General features: G+C 49.6%; 4 protein-coding genes across 4 annotated transcripts; 2 read left to right on the top strand and 2 right to left on the bottom strand.

The window, feature by feature from the left end:
- Positions 1-367: 367 nt before the first annotated feature.
- Positions 368-3,564, top strand: J7337_005055 (uncharacterized protein; the record flags this gene model as incomplete). Its single annotated transcript, XM_044822738.1, has 3 exons — positions 368-674; positions 727-1,450; positions 2,466-3,564. 3 exons carry the CDS (start codon positions 368-370, stop codon positions 3,562-3,564), a joined length of 2,130 nt encoding a protein of 709 aa, XP_044681229.1.
- A 395-nt stretch (positions 3,565-3,959) lies between these two features.
- Positions 3,960-6,141, bottom strand: J7337_005054 (uncharacterized protein; the record flags this gene model as incomplete). Its single annotated transcript, XM_044822737.1, has 4 exons — positions 3,960-3,965; positions 4,060-4,376; positions 4,425-5,793; positions 5,845-6,141. 4 exons carry the CDS (start codon positions 6,139-6,141, stop codon positions 3,960-3,962), a joined length of 1,989 nt encoding a protein of 662 aa, XP_044681228.1.
- A 1,225-nt stretch (positions 6,142-7,366) lies between these two features.
- On the top strand, positions 7,367-8,944 carry J7337_005053 (uncharacterized protein; the record flags this gene model as incomplete). Its single annotated transcript, XM_044822736.1, has 1 exon — positions 7,367-8,944. One exon carries the CDS (start codon positions 7,367-7,369, stop codon positions 8,942-8,944), a length of 1,578 nt encoding a protein of 525 aa, XP_044681227.1.
- A 3,464-nt stretch (positions 8,945-12,408) lies between these two features.
- Positions 12,409-16,321, bottom strand: J7337_005052 (uncharacterized protein; the record flags this gene model as incomplete). The annotated part of the gene is made up of 3 exons (XM_044822735.1): positions 12,409-14,948; positions 14,999-16,138; positions 16,240-16,321. The coding sequence occupies 3 exons, from the start codon at positions 16,319-16,321 to the stop codon at positions 12,409-12,411; spliced, it is 3,762 nt and encodes a 1,253-aa protein (XP_044681226.1).
- Between the last annotated feature and the right edge of the window lie 471 nt (positions 16,322-16,792).

The following is a 16,792-nucleotide window of genomic DNA, read 5'->3' as shown; positions in this document are numbered from 1 at the left end:
TCAATATTTCCGCCCCAGCTAACCCCAGATTCCGTTTCACCGACGATCTCTCATACCAGCGGCAGCTCGGGAAGAACCCCGATCTCAATATCCGGGGTACTCACCCCAACCAATCCAACCCCTCCGTCGTGTCTTTTCTATGGATCTCTACGGCCAAAATTCCCCCAAACTGTCGATCTCCAACCGTCCATCGGCCAGAATTACCCACTCAAGAGCCGGCATTCTCTCAACATGCCCCATCGGCCGAATGCCCGTGTTCACACTCCAGCACTGTAACCTCGTATCATTATAATACCCTACCTTAGCCATCTCACCCTTCAATCAAATCACTGATCCCTTACTTTCTAACAAATTAAGCACCGCCAAAATGTCCAAACCCATCGTTCTCCATCTCGGCGACGACATTAAATGGAACCATGATCTCTACAAGACCTTTACATCTCACTTTGAGATCAAGCGCTCGCACAGCATGTCCCGCCCAGACTTCATCAACGCCCTCAAGCAAAAAGCATTTGGTGATTTCTTCGCTATCTACAGACCTTTCTGGAACACAGGCGGTGAGATGGGCAATTGGGATGATGAATTGATCTCTCTTCTTCCCGCGTCGTGTAAGATTTATGCTAGCGCGGGAGCTGGCTTTGACTGGGTTGATACAGCTGCACTTGCAAAGCGAGGTACATTCACCACCCCATTACTTGGATTACAGTAATTAACGAGGTTGCTTAGGCATCACTTATTGCAACGCAGCAGCAGCTTGCACAGAATCCGTAGCAGACGCAGCAATATGGCTCATCATCTCCGTCTTCCGCAACCTCAGCTGGTCCAGCACAGCAGCCCGCTCAGGCGACAAGGACAAATTCATCGACGCCAACAAGAATCTCGCCCCCGTGTCCCGCAACCCCAGCGGCTTCACCCTCGGAATAATTGGATTCGGTCGCATTGGGCGCCGCATCGCTGAAAAAGCGTATAAAGCACTTGACATGAAGATTATTTACAACGACATTGCCCAAATGCCCTCATCCCTCGAGGAACCCCTCAACGCGGAGTTTAAATCATCAGATGCTCTCCTCGCTGAAGCAGACTGCGTCGTCGTCGCTACACCCTTCGCCGGCGAAACACTACTTAACAAAGCTGGTTTATCAAGAATGAAGCGTGGTGCAAAACTAGTTAATATTGCGCGCGGAAAACTCATTAATGAAGCGGATCTCGTTGAAGCGCTTTCTAGCGGTCATTTATCAGGTGCTGGTCTAGACGTCTTTGAGAATGAACCGTACATCAGCCCTGAGCTGTTAAAGATGAAGAATGTGGAGTTGTTGTCGCACAATGCGGGTGCGAGTTTGGATTCGCATATTGGGTTTGAAAAGTTGGGGATGGAGAATATCATGGAGTTTTGGAAGACGGGTAAGGCGATATCGCCGGTTAATGCTCATTTGATCAAGCAGAGCAAGTTGTAATTCTAGGGTTGAAAAATGATATGTTAGTTTGAAGGATGGTTGTTACTCAATATGATACACTTCTGGTTCCCTGCATTGTCTCTTTGGTTATTGATCTACAGAAGGATTGAGGCGCAGATCGGAAAGTGTCGTGATTCTCGTCAGATTGTCCTTTCAGTGTGCATAAAGACGTGCGTTTAGCGGCTGACGGATGAAACGTAACATCTCTCAGGTCAGATCCTTCACCAACACCAGGATCAACCAATCCTTCAACACTACACTGACTTCACAACCGAAACGATAAACCATCCTCAATTCACTCATACCTTGAAACATTCTCAGTCTCCGTTCAGATCTCAACATCTCGATCCACCTTCCTAGCTGGCCAGTTATCCGCCATCACAACTCATCAAACACCCCAGAAACAACCTCAATTAAACGCTCCAACAAATAAAAATCCTCACTTCACCATCTCGGAGCATTTCTACCAAATCGGCCCGTTACTGGCCCTCTCGAGATGAAAGGAGCATGGACTTCATCCCCCTCTCGAACCCTTGTTTCAAACATCCGCACTAGTCCAGCAAATCACATCGCCCAGCTGCACATCTCCCATCAGATGAAACCCCGTTTCATCCTTTCCCTCAGATATATATTAAAACCGTGTTTCTGAATACCCCGGTTTATAATGCATCTCGAATGTTTCCGACCTACCATCCCTGGGGACATCACCACTGAGTCTACTGAAACATAAGATGGATTGTAGTATATAGATGTAGTAATTGACCGTAATTAATTGTGCTCTGTAGCTTTCTATATCACACTCTTTTTAAGTCATTCTTTGATAGAATGCGTTCATTCCTTATTTTAGCTTGCCTCCTCGGCACAGCTTTATCCGCTCCTTTCAAAATAACTTCTCTCGACACCACTCGCGAAGGCTTCCTTAAAGCTCATCCAGGCAAGAAACAAAACTCGCGTTTTGACACACCGCGCTGAACAAGCGACGTTGCCTCTGAAGCTAGTAAACAACTTTAGTGGCGGAAACGTCAGAGCGTATATCTCAGGACTGGACTCTGACGGCACAGTCGTCTTCATCGGCGCGAGTGGAAACCTTGTGTATCCTAAATCAGGAGGATCGAAAGTCCCTGTTGAGATTAAGGATAACATCGCTATTCCTCTCCCGGCACAGGGTCAGACTCTAGAGTTTACTGTTCCTATCTCCATGAGCTCTGGCCGAGTGTATTTCGCGAATGAAGATCTTCATTTCTTTGTCGTTGATATTGGAACTGGCGATGGTCTAGTCCAGCCTTCTGTTACGAATCTGCAAGATCCTAGTGCAGGTGTAGACTGGGGTTTTGTGGAATTCACCTACACGAATGGGGTTCTGTACGCCAACATCAGTTATGTCGACTTTGTGGGCATTCCTCTTGGCATGGGTCTTTCTCTTAAGGATGGAAGTACTCAATCGTGCGCTGGACTCGAGTCTGGTGCTGTGAGTAAGATCTGCGATGATCTTGTTAAGCAGAAAGATAAGGATGGGAGAGCTTGGACCTTTATGTGCATTGCGAATGCGCAGGGTAAACCAGTCCGTGTGCTTTCGCCTGGAAATCAGTATGATCTTGAACCGATCACCTTTGGGGATTACTGGGATACTTATGTCAATGATGTGTGGAATAAATACTCCTCACAAGACCTCATCATCAACACGCAGTCTGAAGCAGGCAATGTCAAGTGCCGCGTCACAGGAGACCAACTCACTTGCGACGGCGACAACAGAGGATATGGCAAGCCCAACACCAAAGACATCTGGGGGTGTAACAGTGGTCCTTTCACAGTGATGGAAGGCGATAATGCAGTTCACGCAGCGGTTGTTCCTCGTCTCTGCGCTGCGTTTGTTCGAACTACACTTCTTGTTGACGGAGGCGATACACAGCCCAAGTTGGGACAGGAATCGTACTACAAGAATGATCCTACGAGCCATTATAGTCGGATTGTACATTCTTATGAGGTCGATGGCAAGGGATATGCGTTTCCGTATGATGATGTCAATCCGGACGGGAATGAGAATGCTTCTGGTGTTGTTTCAGGTGAGCCGGAGACTTTGACGATTTTTGTTGGCGGGCCTTCTGCATAGGGATGCATGTATATTATTATTCACTTCTTGTAAGAGTATGTTCTTGGTTCAAGACTATTTCATTCTTCTCGATTTGTCTTCTACTGTCTGTTGTGTGTCTGTTTGACTGTGACAAGTTTGCTGTAGATATTGCAGTCCTTGGAGTTGCCTCGATCGAGGTGTACCATCAACAGTGCTTCATGCGCATGTCGCTTCAACTACCATTACCTGAACAGGGGCTCACAGTAGCGAGTAGAAAGTAAAGTCCTAAATAACATCAGGCGTGCATGAACAGCTTGCTTGCTAGACGATGCTCTGCAACATACAGGTTCGAGCATGCCGTACGTTCAAGTCACAAGCACATCACAACCAATCATCCTCGCTGACTTGCAAATATCCTTCTATACAATTTAACGCTATGCCTGACTAACTATACAAACTCAATCCCTCTTACAATCTCGCAGCAGCATTCCCACCCGAACAACAGCTCTTACCCCCAAAAGCCAACTGACTAACCTTATCACTCTGATCCAGCGCACCCTTCTTCTCCGCAACCTGCGTAGGAGAAATCGAGTAACTAGGCGGCACATCCATACAAGGGTTGTTCGTAAAGAAGTTCCTAGGTCGGAGCAACAACGTCATCGGCTCAACAGGCATGATGGGGAAATCCTCTGGCGCTGGGATGTGTGTCACGCCGAAGGTGTGCCAGAGAACAATATCGGTGTTTTCAGTGGACGCTGTGCCCTCGGCGATCCACTCGGGGAGGCCTCGGGATGGCTCGCCGGATGTTTGGGGGACGTGACGACCTGCTGCCCAGAGCTCATCATCGCGGTCTGTTATTGTTAGTATTGTATCATTTAAAGGGAGGTGAAGAGACTTACAAGGTGTGACGTGAACGGCGTGGCGGGCGAAACCAGCGCGCTTCCAGACCAGGGATCCCTCCTTTGGCAAAAGACCTGGAACCTCTCTGCTAACAAGCTTATAAGACGCAGGCTTCTTGGAATAAGGATGCAGCTTATTCTCATTAACCATCTCCCACGTCCTGCTCGTCGCACCGTTATAATCCGTCTTGGCCTGTCCACTCGTCCTCAACTTTGTCTTCTTGGCATAAAACGCATTACCGTATTTATTCTGGGGGCTTCCGACGGGTGCCTCGCTAGCAACAGTATCAACCATGTTGACAGTATTGTTCACACCGTCGATCATGGGGTTCACGCGCAGACAAAACAAGTGCTGGTGGTTGTGAGCGTTGACCTGGGGATAAACCTCTGTGCCCCACGGTCCAGCGTCTTCACCCTCGTTGAGAGCGTATGTGTTGAGAATACCGGTGAGTTTGATCTCAGGCTGGATTGTACCATCTTGGTGGAAAACCCATTGGCATGCGTACTCGTAGTTAGCCGCTGTGAAGATCTGCTGCACGATGAGTTTTCGCGCCCGAGTCACTGTGACGGAATCATCGCGGAAGTCGGTATGCTTGAAGAGAATACCGTTATCCTCTTCGTGAATACAGACAGCGTTCTTGATGGTGCGGATAGAACCGTCGCGAGCGGCGAAGTCGGCGTCGAGGTAGTGAATCACACCCTTGCAGTCGCAGCCGAGAGCAAGAGAGTTGGCCATGTATCCTGCGCCGTATTCACCAAGGTCAAAAGCGTGCTTTCGCTGATGAGGATGCTCAGGTGCACCGTACGGGACTACCATCTCCGAGAGGGAGAGACGGTAGAAGATAGGTCGCTCAATACCCTTGTCGGTGAAAGTAATGTGGTTCAGCACAATACCCTCCTTGTAGTTGAAACCAATATGGAACTTGAAGTTCTGCCACGACAAAACACGTCCATTCATGGTGAACGAGACACCCTCGGGCTGGGTAATGTTGATAGGCTTGATATCCTTGCGATAACCACCGTTCTCATTGATGTAGCGGGGAGTGTAGTCAATAGCCTTTTGCTTGCTCAACGGGCGGCGCACGCTGGGGATGTCAATGTGGATGATTTCCTTCTTGGCGCCGTCGTAGATGGGGCAGAAGTCAAGAGGGTACTGATACTGGAAGGTATCGGGATCAGGACGGTAGTACATGAGCGCCTGCTGCAGACGAATGTTGCTACCGAAGCGCTCGTCGTAGCCGATCGTCCAGGGGTCGCAGTAGACCTTGTGCATCTCTGACCTGGGGATGCCAGAGATTTCGCACTGTTCTATGACCTTGGGGTCTTTGCGCGCGATCTCCTCGACCTGGCAGAGTTCTTCAGGTGTGATCTGTTTCATCAGCCATTATTCAGTGTATGTAGTTAAGAGGTGAGGACTTACAATAGGTTGAAGACCATCGAGCTTCTCCCACTTCTGGACCTTTCTCGTCTTGAGGTCCACGAGACCATCGTAAACAGCTCCATCAGGAAGAATGACAGTGACATCCGCGATTCTCGCAGGTTTGTTTCCCTCGGAAGGATGCTCCAGCCATCTCAACATCTCCTTCTTGCGGGGCTCATGTAGAGTAACCGCATTGAAGAGGAGCTGACCAGACTGATACTTGCGGATAGTCTCGACGGCAGCGGCGATCTCATCTCTGGAGAGAGGATCAAAAGGATGATGTTGTGTGAGACCCATGGTTACTGACTGTATCAAGGTTTGATGGTTTAGGTGAAGATGGTAAGTGGGAGGAGAGAAGGGGAGGGATATATAGTTTTCGGGGACATGATGATAAGCCCGTCTCGAGTTGGAAATACACGACTCTTTTTTCCGTATCGGGATTGATGTGTGACAGCTCCTCTAGCTCTCATGGTGGGGAGGCGATATCGCGGGGTAATCGTGAGCCTCACGGAAAGATAAACTGGATTGGGGTTAGTTATCAGTTGATAAGATAACCCGACATCCCCGCTTGAATTAATTACAAAACAGGTAATTATAACCTGTTTCTTTTAGCGGGTGTTGAGTACTGTACGTCACAAGATCATGATGGAAAGAAATATCTCTGTTTTGGTACTTATTACACCTCGTGACACTTGCCAAAGGAGTTGTTTTATCCAGAATTAACCTTTTCCATCTTGATTGCCAGTCTGGAATTGCGGTTCCGAGTTCCGGAGTGGATAAAAGTCGATTGAGCCCAGACTGTGTCTTGTTTTGTTTTCTTTAGGTAAGAATATGAGCTTTCCCCAGATTCTGCGATTAGCTTGTCTGTGATCTTCGGCGTTGGTGCAGATTGTCGCTTCGAGTGGTTGAGATGCGACAAGTTGTTCTCAATTGCAGAGACAAGGCCACTTTCTTGTCATCGCAGACATGCCGTGTGTTCTGTCAATTGCACGTTGCGATACTCTCAGGCTGAGCCTTGGTCTTGGAGTGCTGACGGATGACACTTCGTCACGATTGATGCTTGTCTCAGCGCCATGGTCAGCACTCCAAGCGCTCGCTATCTCAGCTCCGCAACACCCACCAGCAGAAGACATGCCAGCAATTGTCTCGCGACAGCATCATAAGCTTCAATTCAAGAGCTGAAATCATCAGCCACACGATGGACTACTACAGAACAATCCATCGCGTAGCTGCGATATTCGATGTTGGCCACAATTGTGTGTATTTGCTTCTGTGTCACCTTCTGAGTCCTGCATGCTCATCCTAGGATTCGTGCTGGAAGAGAAACGCGCAATTGCGCGCTGCGCCAAACACACATGAGGTCACATATTTTAGTCCAGTTTTAGACCATCTTTTACAAATTTCTCTCTTCCTTTCTAATATCGTCAACTTTTTGTACTGAATAGTATCAATATTACGGCATTCATCTCGTTTTGTTCCCGCGACTTCATCCTGCGAGGCTTGTGCCTACGTCAACTCCACAATGGAGCATCGTCCGCTCCCCCACCACTCCCCCGCGATACACGATTTTCTCTACGAAACAGATCTCAATTGGTACTACCGAGCTGTGATTGCCAAAGATCTAGACCGGGAGAAGTTCTACGTTGATTCCCACAAAGCGCAGCTCCGCGACGCTCGACATAACGTCTCCCGCCGAAAGCCAAGCGAAGCCAACCAGTATCCCTTCCTCTGCGCGTTCCACTTCACCGGCTGTGATCAGGAGTTCGCGAATAAAAGAGACTGGAAGAACCATGTGGTGTCCCAGCATTTGAAGCTCGACCGCGTATTTTGGGAGTGCACTGAAGGCGATTGCGCACATTCAAAGCATCTTCTGGATCAATGCGAGTTTCCGCCGGTCAATTACCCATCCGACCAGAATGGGTTTCAGTTATCGCTGAATGGCGCCGCTGGGTGCGGGCGTTTCGCGAATAAACACGACTTTCGAATCCATCTTCTCGTTCACCATCAATCGACCCAGTCGTACAAGAATGAGAGCGATATAATATCCCTTCCCAATACAGATGTGCAATGGCTCGTGGACCGTTCAGACTCGTCGATACGCATGGTATGTGGGCTGCCTCAAGATCTTGGCTGCCCCATGCCCCAATGTGCATCAGTCCGATTCACCGGTCCTGCAGCGTGGGATCAGCGCCTCAACCATGCTGCTGAACACTTTCTTGCCAACCCACAATGTCTCGATGTATTTGGAGGCGAGAATGATGCAGAGCTTGTACAATGGGCATCCAGCGACAGGGTCGGCATCTATCAAAAGACGCCAAACGCTTGTCTTCAAAAACACGATTGCAATAAGTCGGTGGCAGACAGTGGTTACAGCAGCATGCCTGGTATGCACCGACAACCAAACATGTCACAGCACGGCGATGCGTCCCCTGTGGTGCCCCGTAAGATACCAGAGTGGACGAACGATGCCATGGTCCGTTACCGACCCCTGGAAGAAGATATGTACTCAGGTGCAACGACTCGCGGTATTGGTGACTGGGTTCAAGATCATCAATATTCAACGCCTCTGATGGACGAAGAGACAATTTCCTCCGTGTATCAATCTTTTAAAGAAATTTTCTCGCAAGACGAGTCCACAGGGAACCATCATACCCTGGACGCCTCCCAAGATTTGGACTCTGGTGATGAGTCGGATGGAACACCCGATGGCGGCTCAGAGAGTGTGGCCGTGGAGCAATGGTTCCATGGATGGCTTAGACAATGGCTAGCACCGTTGACCCAAGAGAGGCCAAACGGAATTGGGGGTCGTCAAAGTACCACTTCTCAAAGCCAAAACTCGACTTCTACCTACAGCTCCAGCTCAAGTACACAGAGGAAGAAAGGTGCATCTCAACCTCGACGTGTTCCGAAGCGTAAGCGCGCCAACGACGATGATGGCGAGGGCAATGAGGAGAGGCCCAAATCCCAACGGACTGATGGAGGTCCCGAGGTACGAATGCTTGCCTGTCCGTACTTCAAGCGCAATCCCCGCAAATATGGTCAACCCAAGTGGAAGAGCTGTGCATATCCTGGCTACGATTCCATGCATCGATTGAAGTAAGTGCTCCCTTCGGAAGAGAGGAAACAAAGCTTGGAGTTCTTACAATGATGGATAGAGAACATATTCAGCGTAGACATGCATTACCTGAGTACCAGTGTCGGCGTTGTCACGTGGATCTGGAGACGTCGGAAGCCCTGGAAACGCACTCACAGCAATTGCAGGCGTGCACTCCCTGCATCGGTGCGCAAGACGGACTAAGTCAAGATCAATTAAAAAGGATGAAGAGTAAGAAAGGAACGGGGAAGAATAAGAGCAATGGAGACAGGTGGAATGACCTCTACTCGATCATCTTTCCTTACGATCAGCAGACGCCCGGTCCTTGTATGTCAGAACCCCCTTCCTACCGATTCTGTACGAACCAACTGACAATTTAGATCTCGACGACACTGGCCAAGATGAGAGTGCTAGGGAGTTCAATCTCTGTCATGAGTTCGGCCGTTTTTTAGAGAGGGAGCTGCCCCCGCTTGTGGGGAGACGTTTGAGCGCAGTCGGATGTCCCTTACCTGAGACCATAAAAGACGATATTGAGCAATATGTGAAAGGACTGGTTCCTCAGTTGCAAGGCTCGTTTTTGGAGGAGATGGGTTTTTTGGCGAGTGGGCAATTGGATGTCGCATCGACGACAAATGACGGGGACAGCTTCGTGGAGTCTACGACGACAAGACGCACTTCTGAAGACTCAGCGACGACGGTTCAACAGGATAGCGCCTCCGGATATCCGACCACAACGTTGCCAAAAGGAAGCACCTCTCGAGAGTCAATGTCCATGTTTCCGACAAGCCACGACTCTAAAGAATTGGCGAGGATGCCTCAAGTTGGATACGACACCGCAGACTCGACGATGTTTCGGGATGGGAGTTTCTCTGCGCAGGGCATGATGTTGCCAGCATCTCAGATGATGCCGCCTTACTTTCCGCCGACAAATCAGGATTGGCAGACAGTTTATTCGCTGCTTGGCTATAACCCATTTGGAGTCTAATAGGATGAATACCTCTTAGGATACAACTTTATACCTATGTTTACATAATTTTAGGTTTAATCAAGCTGCATTTCCGTTGCTGTAGGCCCATAACCAGTGATGTTCCCTCGCCGTATAGCTCTAGCTTACTGTATGACCACCACCACGGCCCACTACCTGACCTAGCTAGGGGAGGAGAGAAGGCTAAGGACCTTGATTCTAGGTGATAAAAAGACTGAAGTAACTTAGTATAAGCTTAAGATAAGTTTAGTATAAATTTAGGATACACTTTAATGAGTTTATTTTTAACACACTACACTAATGTCCGGTGTTTTCTTGCTCCCCGAGGCCCAGTAAGCCAGATAGATGGATGTCAAACGAAACCACTGTGCCACCTACAAAATGTAGGGGACCCTACACTAAAGGCCTAAGGCAACAGGGCTTATATTTTACCGAACACCATGAGATACAATGATCCCCAGCCCCGAAACCCAACCCCCCTCAGCTACCACGTTCAAATAATATTTGAGCCCTTCATCATTTGTACTCCAAATCCCTTTTCATACGCTGCTGGTCACCTATTTGTGGTTCCATGATTCTCCGCCTTGTAGCCGTGCCCGAACTATGGGAAATCATTGCTCAATGTCTTGCGCCGCCCGACCTACTCCACTTGTCAACTGTCTCACGAGCATTCAATGCCATCACAGAGAAATATCTCTACCGAAAGATATCATGGACCTGGAACCACGACAAACCGGAGTCATCTAAGCCCATTCAACAATTGTTGCTCAATCTACTTCGCCGACCCGAATTGGCGTTATATATCCGTGAATTCAGCGTCCAGGACATCGGATATGGCCCGACACCACCTATGCACGCAGACTCGAATTCTCTTGGGGACGCGAATGTTGTCGTAAGGAGCCTGATACAGGAAGCAGGATTATCGCCTTCTGAAGATTGGATCGAGGGAGTTCTCGACCTGAAAATAGAAACAATCATCGCACTTATTATTCTACTGCTGCGGAATGTTGAAGTACTGGTTATTGACATGTTTCACTGTGATGACGGATATGGCTCACCGACACTCGACTTCAGTCCCATAGGGGATGTGCTACGGCTAACTTGCGAGCCTCATTCAATAACGCCGGCGACCAAATTCGAACGTCTGAAATCATTTAGCTGGCCTTCTGGAGACGTCGACTGTTTTCTCGACTTGATCAGAAGGGGTGAGGTATTGGACAAGCTGCCAATCTTTCGGGTGCCTCACCTCAGGGAAGTCTCCCTAAAGCTCAGTTATCTGGAGCCATTACACCCGATGCCTACATTCTCGTGTTCAGAATCCCTCACGAGTCTCACTTTGCGATACACTACTGTTACAGAAAGCTTTTTGAAGCAATTGCTATCCCAGATGAAGAATTTAGAATTCTTTCGCCTAGACTTGTATCGGTCGTCGAAGGCGTATATCTTTGATGGCCAATCCATCAGCCAAGGATTAATGCCATGTCGCGAGGTTCTCCGTCATCTGACGGTTCATTGGGAAGCATGCGACGACTATATCAAAGTCGATGTACCATCTTCGACACCTTTGGGCTCTCTGAAAGAATTCTCTGCGCTTGAAAGCATTGATGCGACAAGCAGCGCAGTGATAGATGATGATCTAGCACTGGGCGATGTCCTCCCGCTGACGTTGAAAGTGCTTGTGCTTCTAGAGGGACTATTTGATATCAATGTTTCTTGGGATGAGGGTCTCGGCTCGGTATTGGAAGAGTTTGTTGATTTGTCTCCTGTGCGGACACCGTGTTTGGCAGAGCTGCGGGCTGGTGTTTGGGGGTTATCGGGTGAACGGGCAGAACATGATCTAAAAGATAAATATCGGCGGAGTCATGGGGTTGAGGTCTCCTTCTTTGAGTTGCAACACTAAGTAAGGGGAGGAAGCCACCGGGAGCGCGCACGAGAAAGTCGTAGTTCTAGGTAATGGATCTATGGTTGACTCTACTGTGTTTGTTGTTTGGCTTGAGCGTAGATTTCGTGCTGTTGCTCTCGGGCTTGGAACGATGTGACTCCAGTGCATCAGCACTGAGCCGCCTATTGGTTAGTGCTGATACCAACTAAAAGCCATCGACATTTAGTGGCTGCCAGCGCTAAATGTTAGTGAGCAGGCGTCGCAAACTCACCCCAATCTTCACCACCAAGAAATCATCACCATCAATGCAAGATACACTCAATAACCTCTTTATTGCTCAAACTTTTATTAATAATAGATAGATCATTCGCTCAGATTTGTTTGTATATATAACATGACATATCGACCGCCAACTCCAGACATCTATGATTTGCTTTGCTCTGGTGACTTTCCTTTCCTTTCCGTTCCGTTCCTATAAAATAAATGATTGCTCTGATCGAACTCGTACACTATAAAACAGATGCAGCACTCGTTCAATCTCTAAATAATGCAACATGACATGACCCAAAATTAACAAAAGTATCCAATATAACATGCTCGCAGTCACGCCTGTCGCGCATCGAGGTTCTCATTACTAGCACCCTGTCCAGGCTGTAATCCCGCTACACTCGCAGCTACAATACCCGGCATACCGACGACCGACATCATCGGTGAGATGGGCGGTCTGTTTGAGGATCGCGATGAACCGCGGCGACTGCGGAGCTTGCTTCGAGGTCGAGACTCGGATCTCTTACGTCGAAGCATCTTCTCGCGCGAACGAGCCATGGCATCGCTCAACGCCGTCATGCGTCCGCCACGAACACGCTTCAAGAACTCGAGATCGTCGCGAATGCCGAGGAGTGCGGTGTCCATATCATACCCCTCCAGCTTCTCCTTGGGAAACGGCTCAGTGCCCTCTTCCTCAGAGGTGTCCTTCTTCTTGCGCGAGAAGCGGATCCAGCTTGGCCACAGCTTAGCGAGAACCTTGACGAACGCGTGGAACCACTCGTCGGGGAACAAACGAATGAGTACACCGATGGGGATTGAGAAGAAGCCAAGCACGAGAGAGATTCCCCACTGGACACCGTTCAAGCGTGTCACCACGAAAGCGTCGCTGCCGAAGAAGATGATGATGATTTGCCCGGCGGCCATGATGGTCATCATGAGCATGAACAAATGGTTGCGGTGCAGACCCTCAAAGATGTTGAGCTTGTTATCGATACGTCGACTGTTAACGAGCTTAAAGATCTGCATAAACACAAAGATGTTGAAGATGAGTGATCGGACTTCGCGTTCTTCATAGCCGAGGATTGAATCGCGACCGAACCAGAGGACAAAACACACGATGAGCTGGTAAATCGATTGGCCGATGATCATCTTCCACATAGTGATCGTAATAAGCGGTGCAGTTCGAGCTTCGGGTTCGCGGTGCAAAAGACTTCCGGTGGGAGGATCGGTGGCGAGAGCGAGAGCGGCGAAAGTATCCATGATGAGGTTGACCCAGAGGAGTTGCACAGCGTTGAGAACGGATTTCTGCTCGTCGTCGGACACAGCTGAGATGAATGTTACACCGACGGCTGTAATGTTAACGGTAAGCTGGAACTGCAAGAACTTCTTAACGGAGTCGTTAATAGCACGACCCCAGCCCAAAGCCACAACGATAGATGAGAAGTTATCGTCCATGAGGATAATATCTGATGCCTCCTTGGCGACTTCTGTACCAGTGATACCCATAGAGAAACCAACATCCGCTGCCTTGAGCGCAGGAGCATCGTTTGTTCCATCGCCTGTAACAGCGACGATCTCACCGAGCGATCGTAGCGTCTTGACGAGGATGCGTTTATCCTCTGGACTCGATCGCGCGAGCACACGGAGTTGCTTCACAACTGCTGTGCGGTCTGATTCAGAGAGCTTGCGGAAGTCAGAGCCCTGCATCACGGCGTTGGGCTCGTTGATTGTGCTTTCGGTGAGGATACCGCAGTTGAGGGCGATGGCGCGCGCGGTCTCGACGTTGTCACCCGTGACCATCTTGACATTCACAGAAGCAATACCGCAGTCGTTTACAGCCTCGGGAACGCCCTTGCGCACAGGGTCCTGGATACCTACCACGCCCATCCATGTGAGGTTATGCACCAGATCAGTCAGATCGATATCAGCGTTATCGTCTTCGGGGCGGAGGGTAAGGACAGGAGGCCAGTTCTCAAAGTCGCGGTACGCCAGACCCAGAGTTCTAAGAGAGTTTGTCGCGTAGCTGAAGATGATCGATCGCAGTTCCTCTTTTCCATCGTCGGAGAGGGCTTCGGTAAAGGGTGAAGTTGTAGGGTCGCCGAGGATGGTGGTACATTCGCCGAGAACAATCTCGGAAGCGCCCTTGATGTAGAGTCTGTACTTGGGCTTGTCCTTTGTCGGACCGGGGATTTGGACGACGGCGCCCATGCATTTGCGCTGGGAGTTGAAGGGGAAGAGACGTGTGATGGGATGGTTGGCGCGTTCGATTGCGAGGGGGCCGAGACCGAGATACCGACGGGCCCAGTCCAGAAGAGCAGTCTCAGTCTTTGTGCCGACGAAGCCTTGCTTTCCTTCTTCATCGGACTCAAAAGCCGTGGTGTTGACGCATATGGCAGTCTTGAGAAGTTCCTTGTACTCAGGATCAAGCTTGTTCGCAAACTGAGCCAGCGCAATCGTCTCTCTCTTCTCAGCACCAGCAGCCTCCTGCTCAAATGACGAATCGCCAAAAGAAAAGAGTCCACGAATGCCCAGTGAGCCTGCAACAACGGTCATAATGTTCTCGGTGAGGGTACCAGTCTTGTCGGAGCAGATGACCGTGGCGTTACCCATAGTCTCGCACGATTGAAGATGTCGCACCAGGTTATTCTCGCGCGTCATCTTCTTGGTCGCGAAAGCGAGGGAGAGCGTTACTGCGAGGGGGAGACCTTCTGGGACGGCGACGACGATGACGGTGATGGAGGTGATGAGGATCTGTAAGAAGTCTTGGCCTTTTTGCTCGCCTGATTCGCGGTTGTTGGGCAGTTTGGCGAGGAATTCGATGAGGAGGACGAAGAAGAGGAGGAGACCAGCTGCGCTACCAAGCTTTGCAATGTATCCTGACCTGTTAGTATGCATCTCACAATTGCAATTCGGATGGTTGACTTACCTGCGAGGAGATTGAGCTTTGCTTGAAGAGGCGTCAATCCCGGATCATCACGAAGCGACATCATCGTCTTTCCATGACTACTCTGCTCTCCCACCGCCGTAACAAGAAACGTGCCTACACCATCAAGCACCTTTGCACCAGAGATGATAAACGGATCAAGCTTCTTCAACTGTGGCGCCTGCTCGTGCAGCAGCGCATGAAGAACCTGCTCAGCAGGTACCTTCTTAATAAGATCCGACTCACCCGTCGCCGAACTCTCATCACAGCTGAGATTATGACCCTCGATAAAAACACCATCAACAGGAATAACATCACCTGGCTCGAGAAGCATGACATCGCCGACGAGGACATCGTGAATAGAGATGTTTTGCGGTTTTCCGGAGCGTGTTATCTTGACGATGCGGTCTTCCTTCTTTTGGTTGAGTTTCTGGAATTGCCGCTCTTTTTGCCAGTCGTTTGCTGCGCCTACCACCACGACGATTGTGATGGCGACGATGATGGCGACACCTTCGACCCATTCGACTTTTGCGCCGCCGTCTTCATGTGATCCTCCAAAGGTTTGGTAGAGACCTAGCGCGAGGGACACCACGGCTGCGATGCAGAGAAGGATGAGCACGCGGTCTTGCAGCGCGATCCAAGCTAGTTCAAGAAACGACTTTGACTTTGGTTCCGGGAGACGATTCGTGCCGTATACTCGTTTCCGATCAGGAAACGCATCTTTTCCCGAAGCATGCGCCGCATCACCATGACTCGCCTCCTCAACCTTTGAAGAAGTCGCTTCCTCAAAAGACACTGCACCCGCAAGCTTCCCCTCATCAACACTCAACCCAGCCTTAGCATCAGTCCTCAAACCCTTCTGCAGACCGGGTAGACCACCGAGCGCAACAAACGCGGCCAAGTTCTTTGGATTAATGAGTTTTGCCAATTGACCTGGCGAGAAAGCGAACGGGTTATTTTCCACGCGGAACAGGTCTTCCTCGCCGGGGTCGGGCTTGAGAATTTCGGCCTGGTCGCCTTTTCTTAGGGCTTCTACCTCGCGAGACATTTGTTCATGATCGGTGCCGACTTTTGTGGAGGGCGAGGAGGACCATGATTCGGCTCTGGATTTGACGGTTGGTACGGCGAGAGTGTTTGTGTCGTCTAGGGGAGATGGAGAGATTGAATCTGCCGGTGCTTTAATAAAACACTATGTTAGTTTACTACTTAAATCGTATGATGTATCGCACTGGGGAGAATCTTACCGGGATCGTCTGAGGAGTCGACAGCCGCAGTATCGACGGTGATTGTGGGAGCGCGCGGACGTCGAGGAGTGCTAGAGTCCATGTTTGAAGACGAGGACCTGCGAGATGGAATGTGTGCTTCATGTGAGGAAGGGGAGGGAAAAGGTGGAAAGAGGAGAAGCCAAGATATTGAGAAGTCCAAAGCGCTGGGGGTGAGAGAGGTTCAAGGCAGGGGATGAAAATACACTTCCGACACAGCCACAGCCACGAGGCATGCCAAGATCCTGGGCGGGCTGTGTGATTGGTGATGTCGAGAGCTAAGATGCTATTGCTTGGAGTTGCGAATCTTGGCATTGCAGGGGTTATTTGTTTAATCTGGACTGTTCTGTCTCTACTGTCCAAGTACCTACCTATTCCAAAGACTAAATGCCAGTATAAATTAATGTACTACTGGGCAATTCCATCTTGACGGCTATATCCTTCATCTACTCACAAATCTACTCCCAGTCTCTTCTCTGCTCATTGATCATCCGTCGTATTCCAACCGCCAGCCAAGATCTAAACGCCCACTAAC

Source organism: Fusarium musae, chromosome 4 (assembly GCF_019915245.1).
Source record: "Fusarium musae strain F31 chromosome 4, whole genome shotgun sequence".
Taxonomy (NCBI): domain Eukaryota; kingdom Fungi; phylum Ascomycota; class Sordariomycetes; order Hypocreales; family Nectriaceae; genus Fusarium; species Fusarium musae.
Note: the sequence above shows the minus strand (reverse complement) of the source record. Positions and strands in the feature narration are given on the sequence as shown.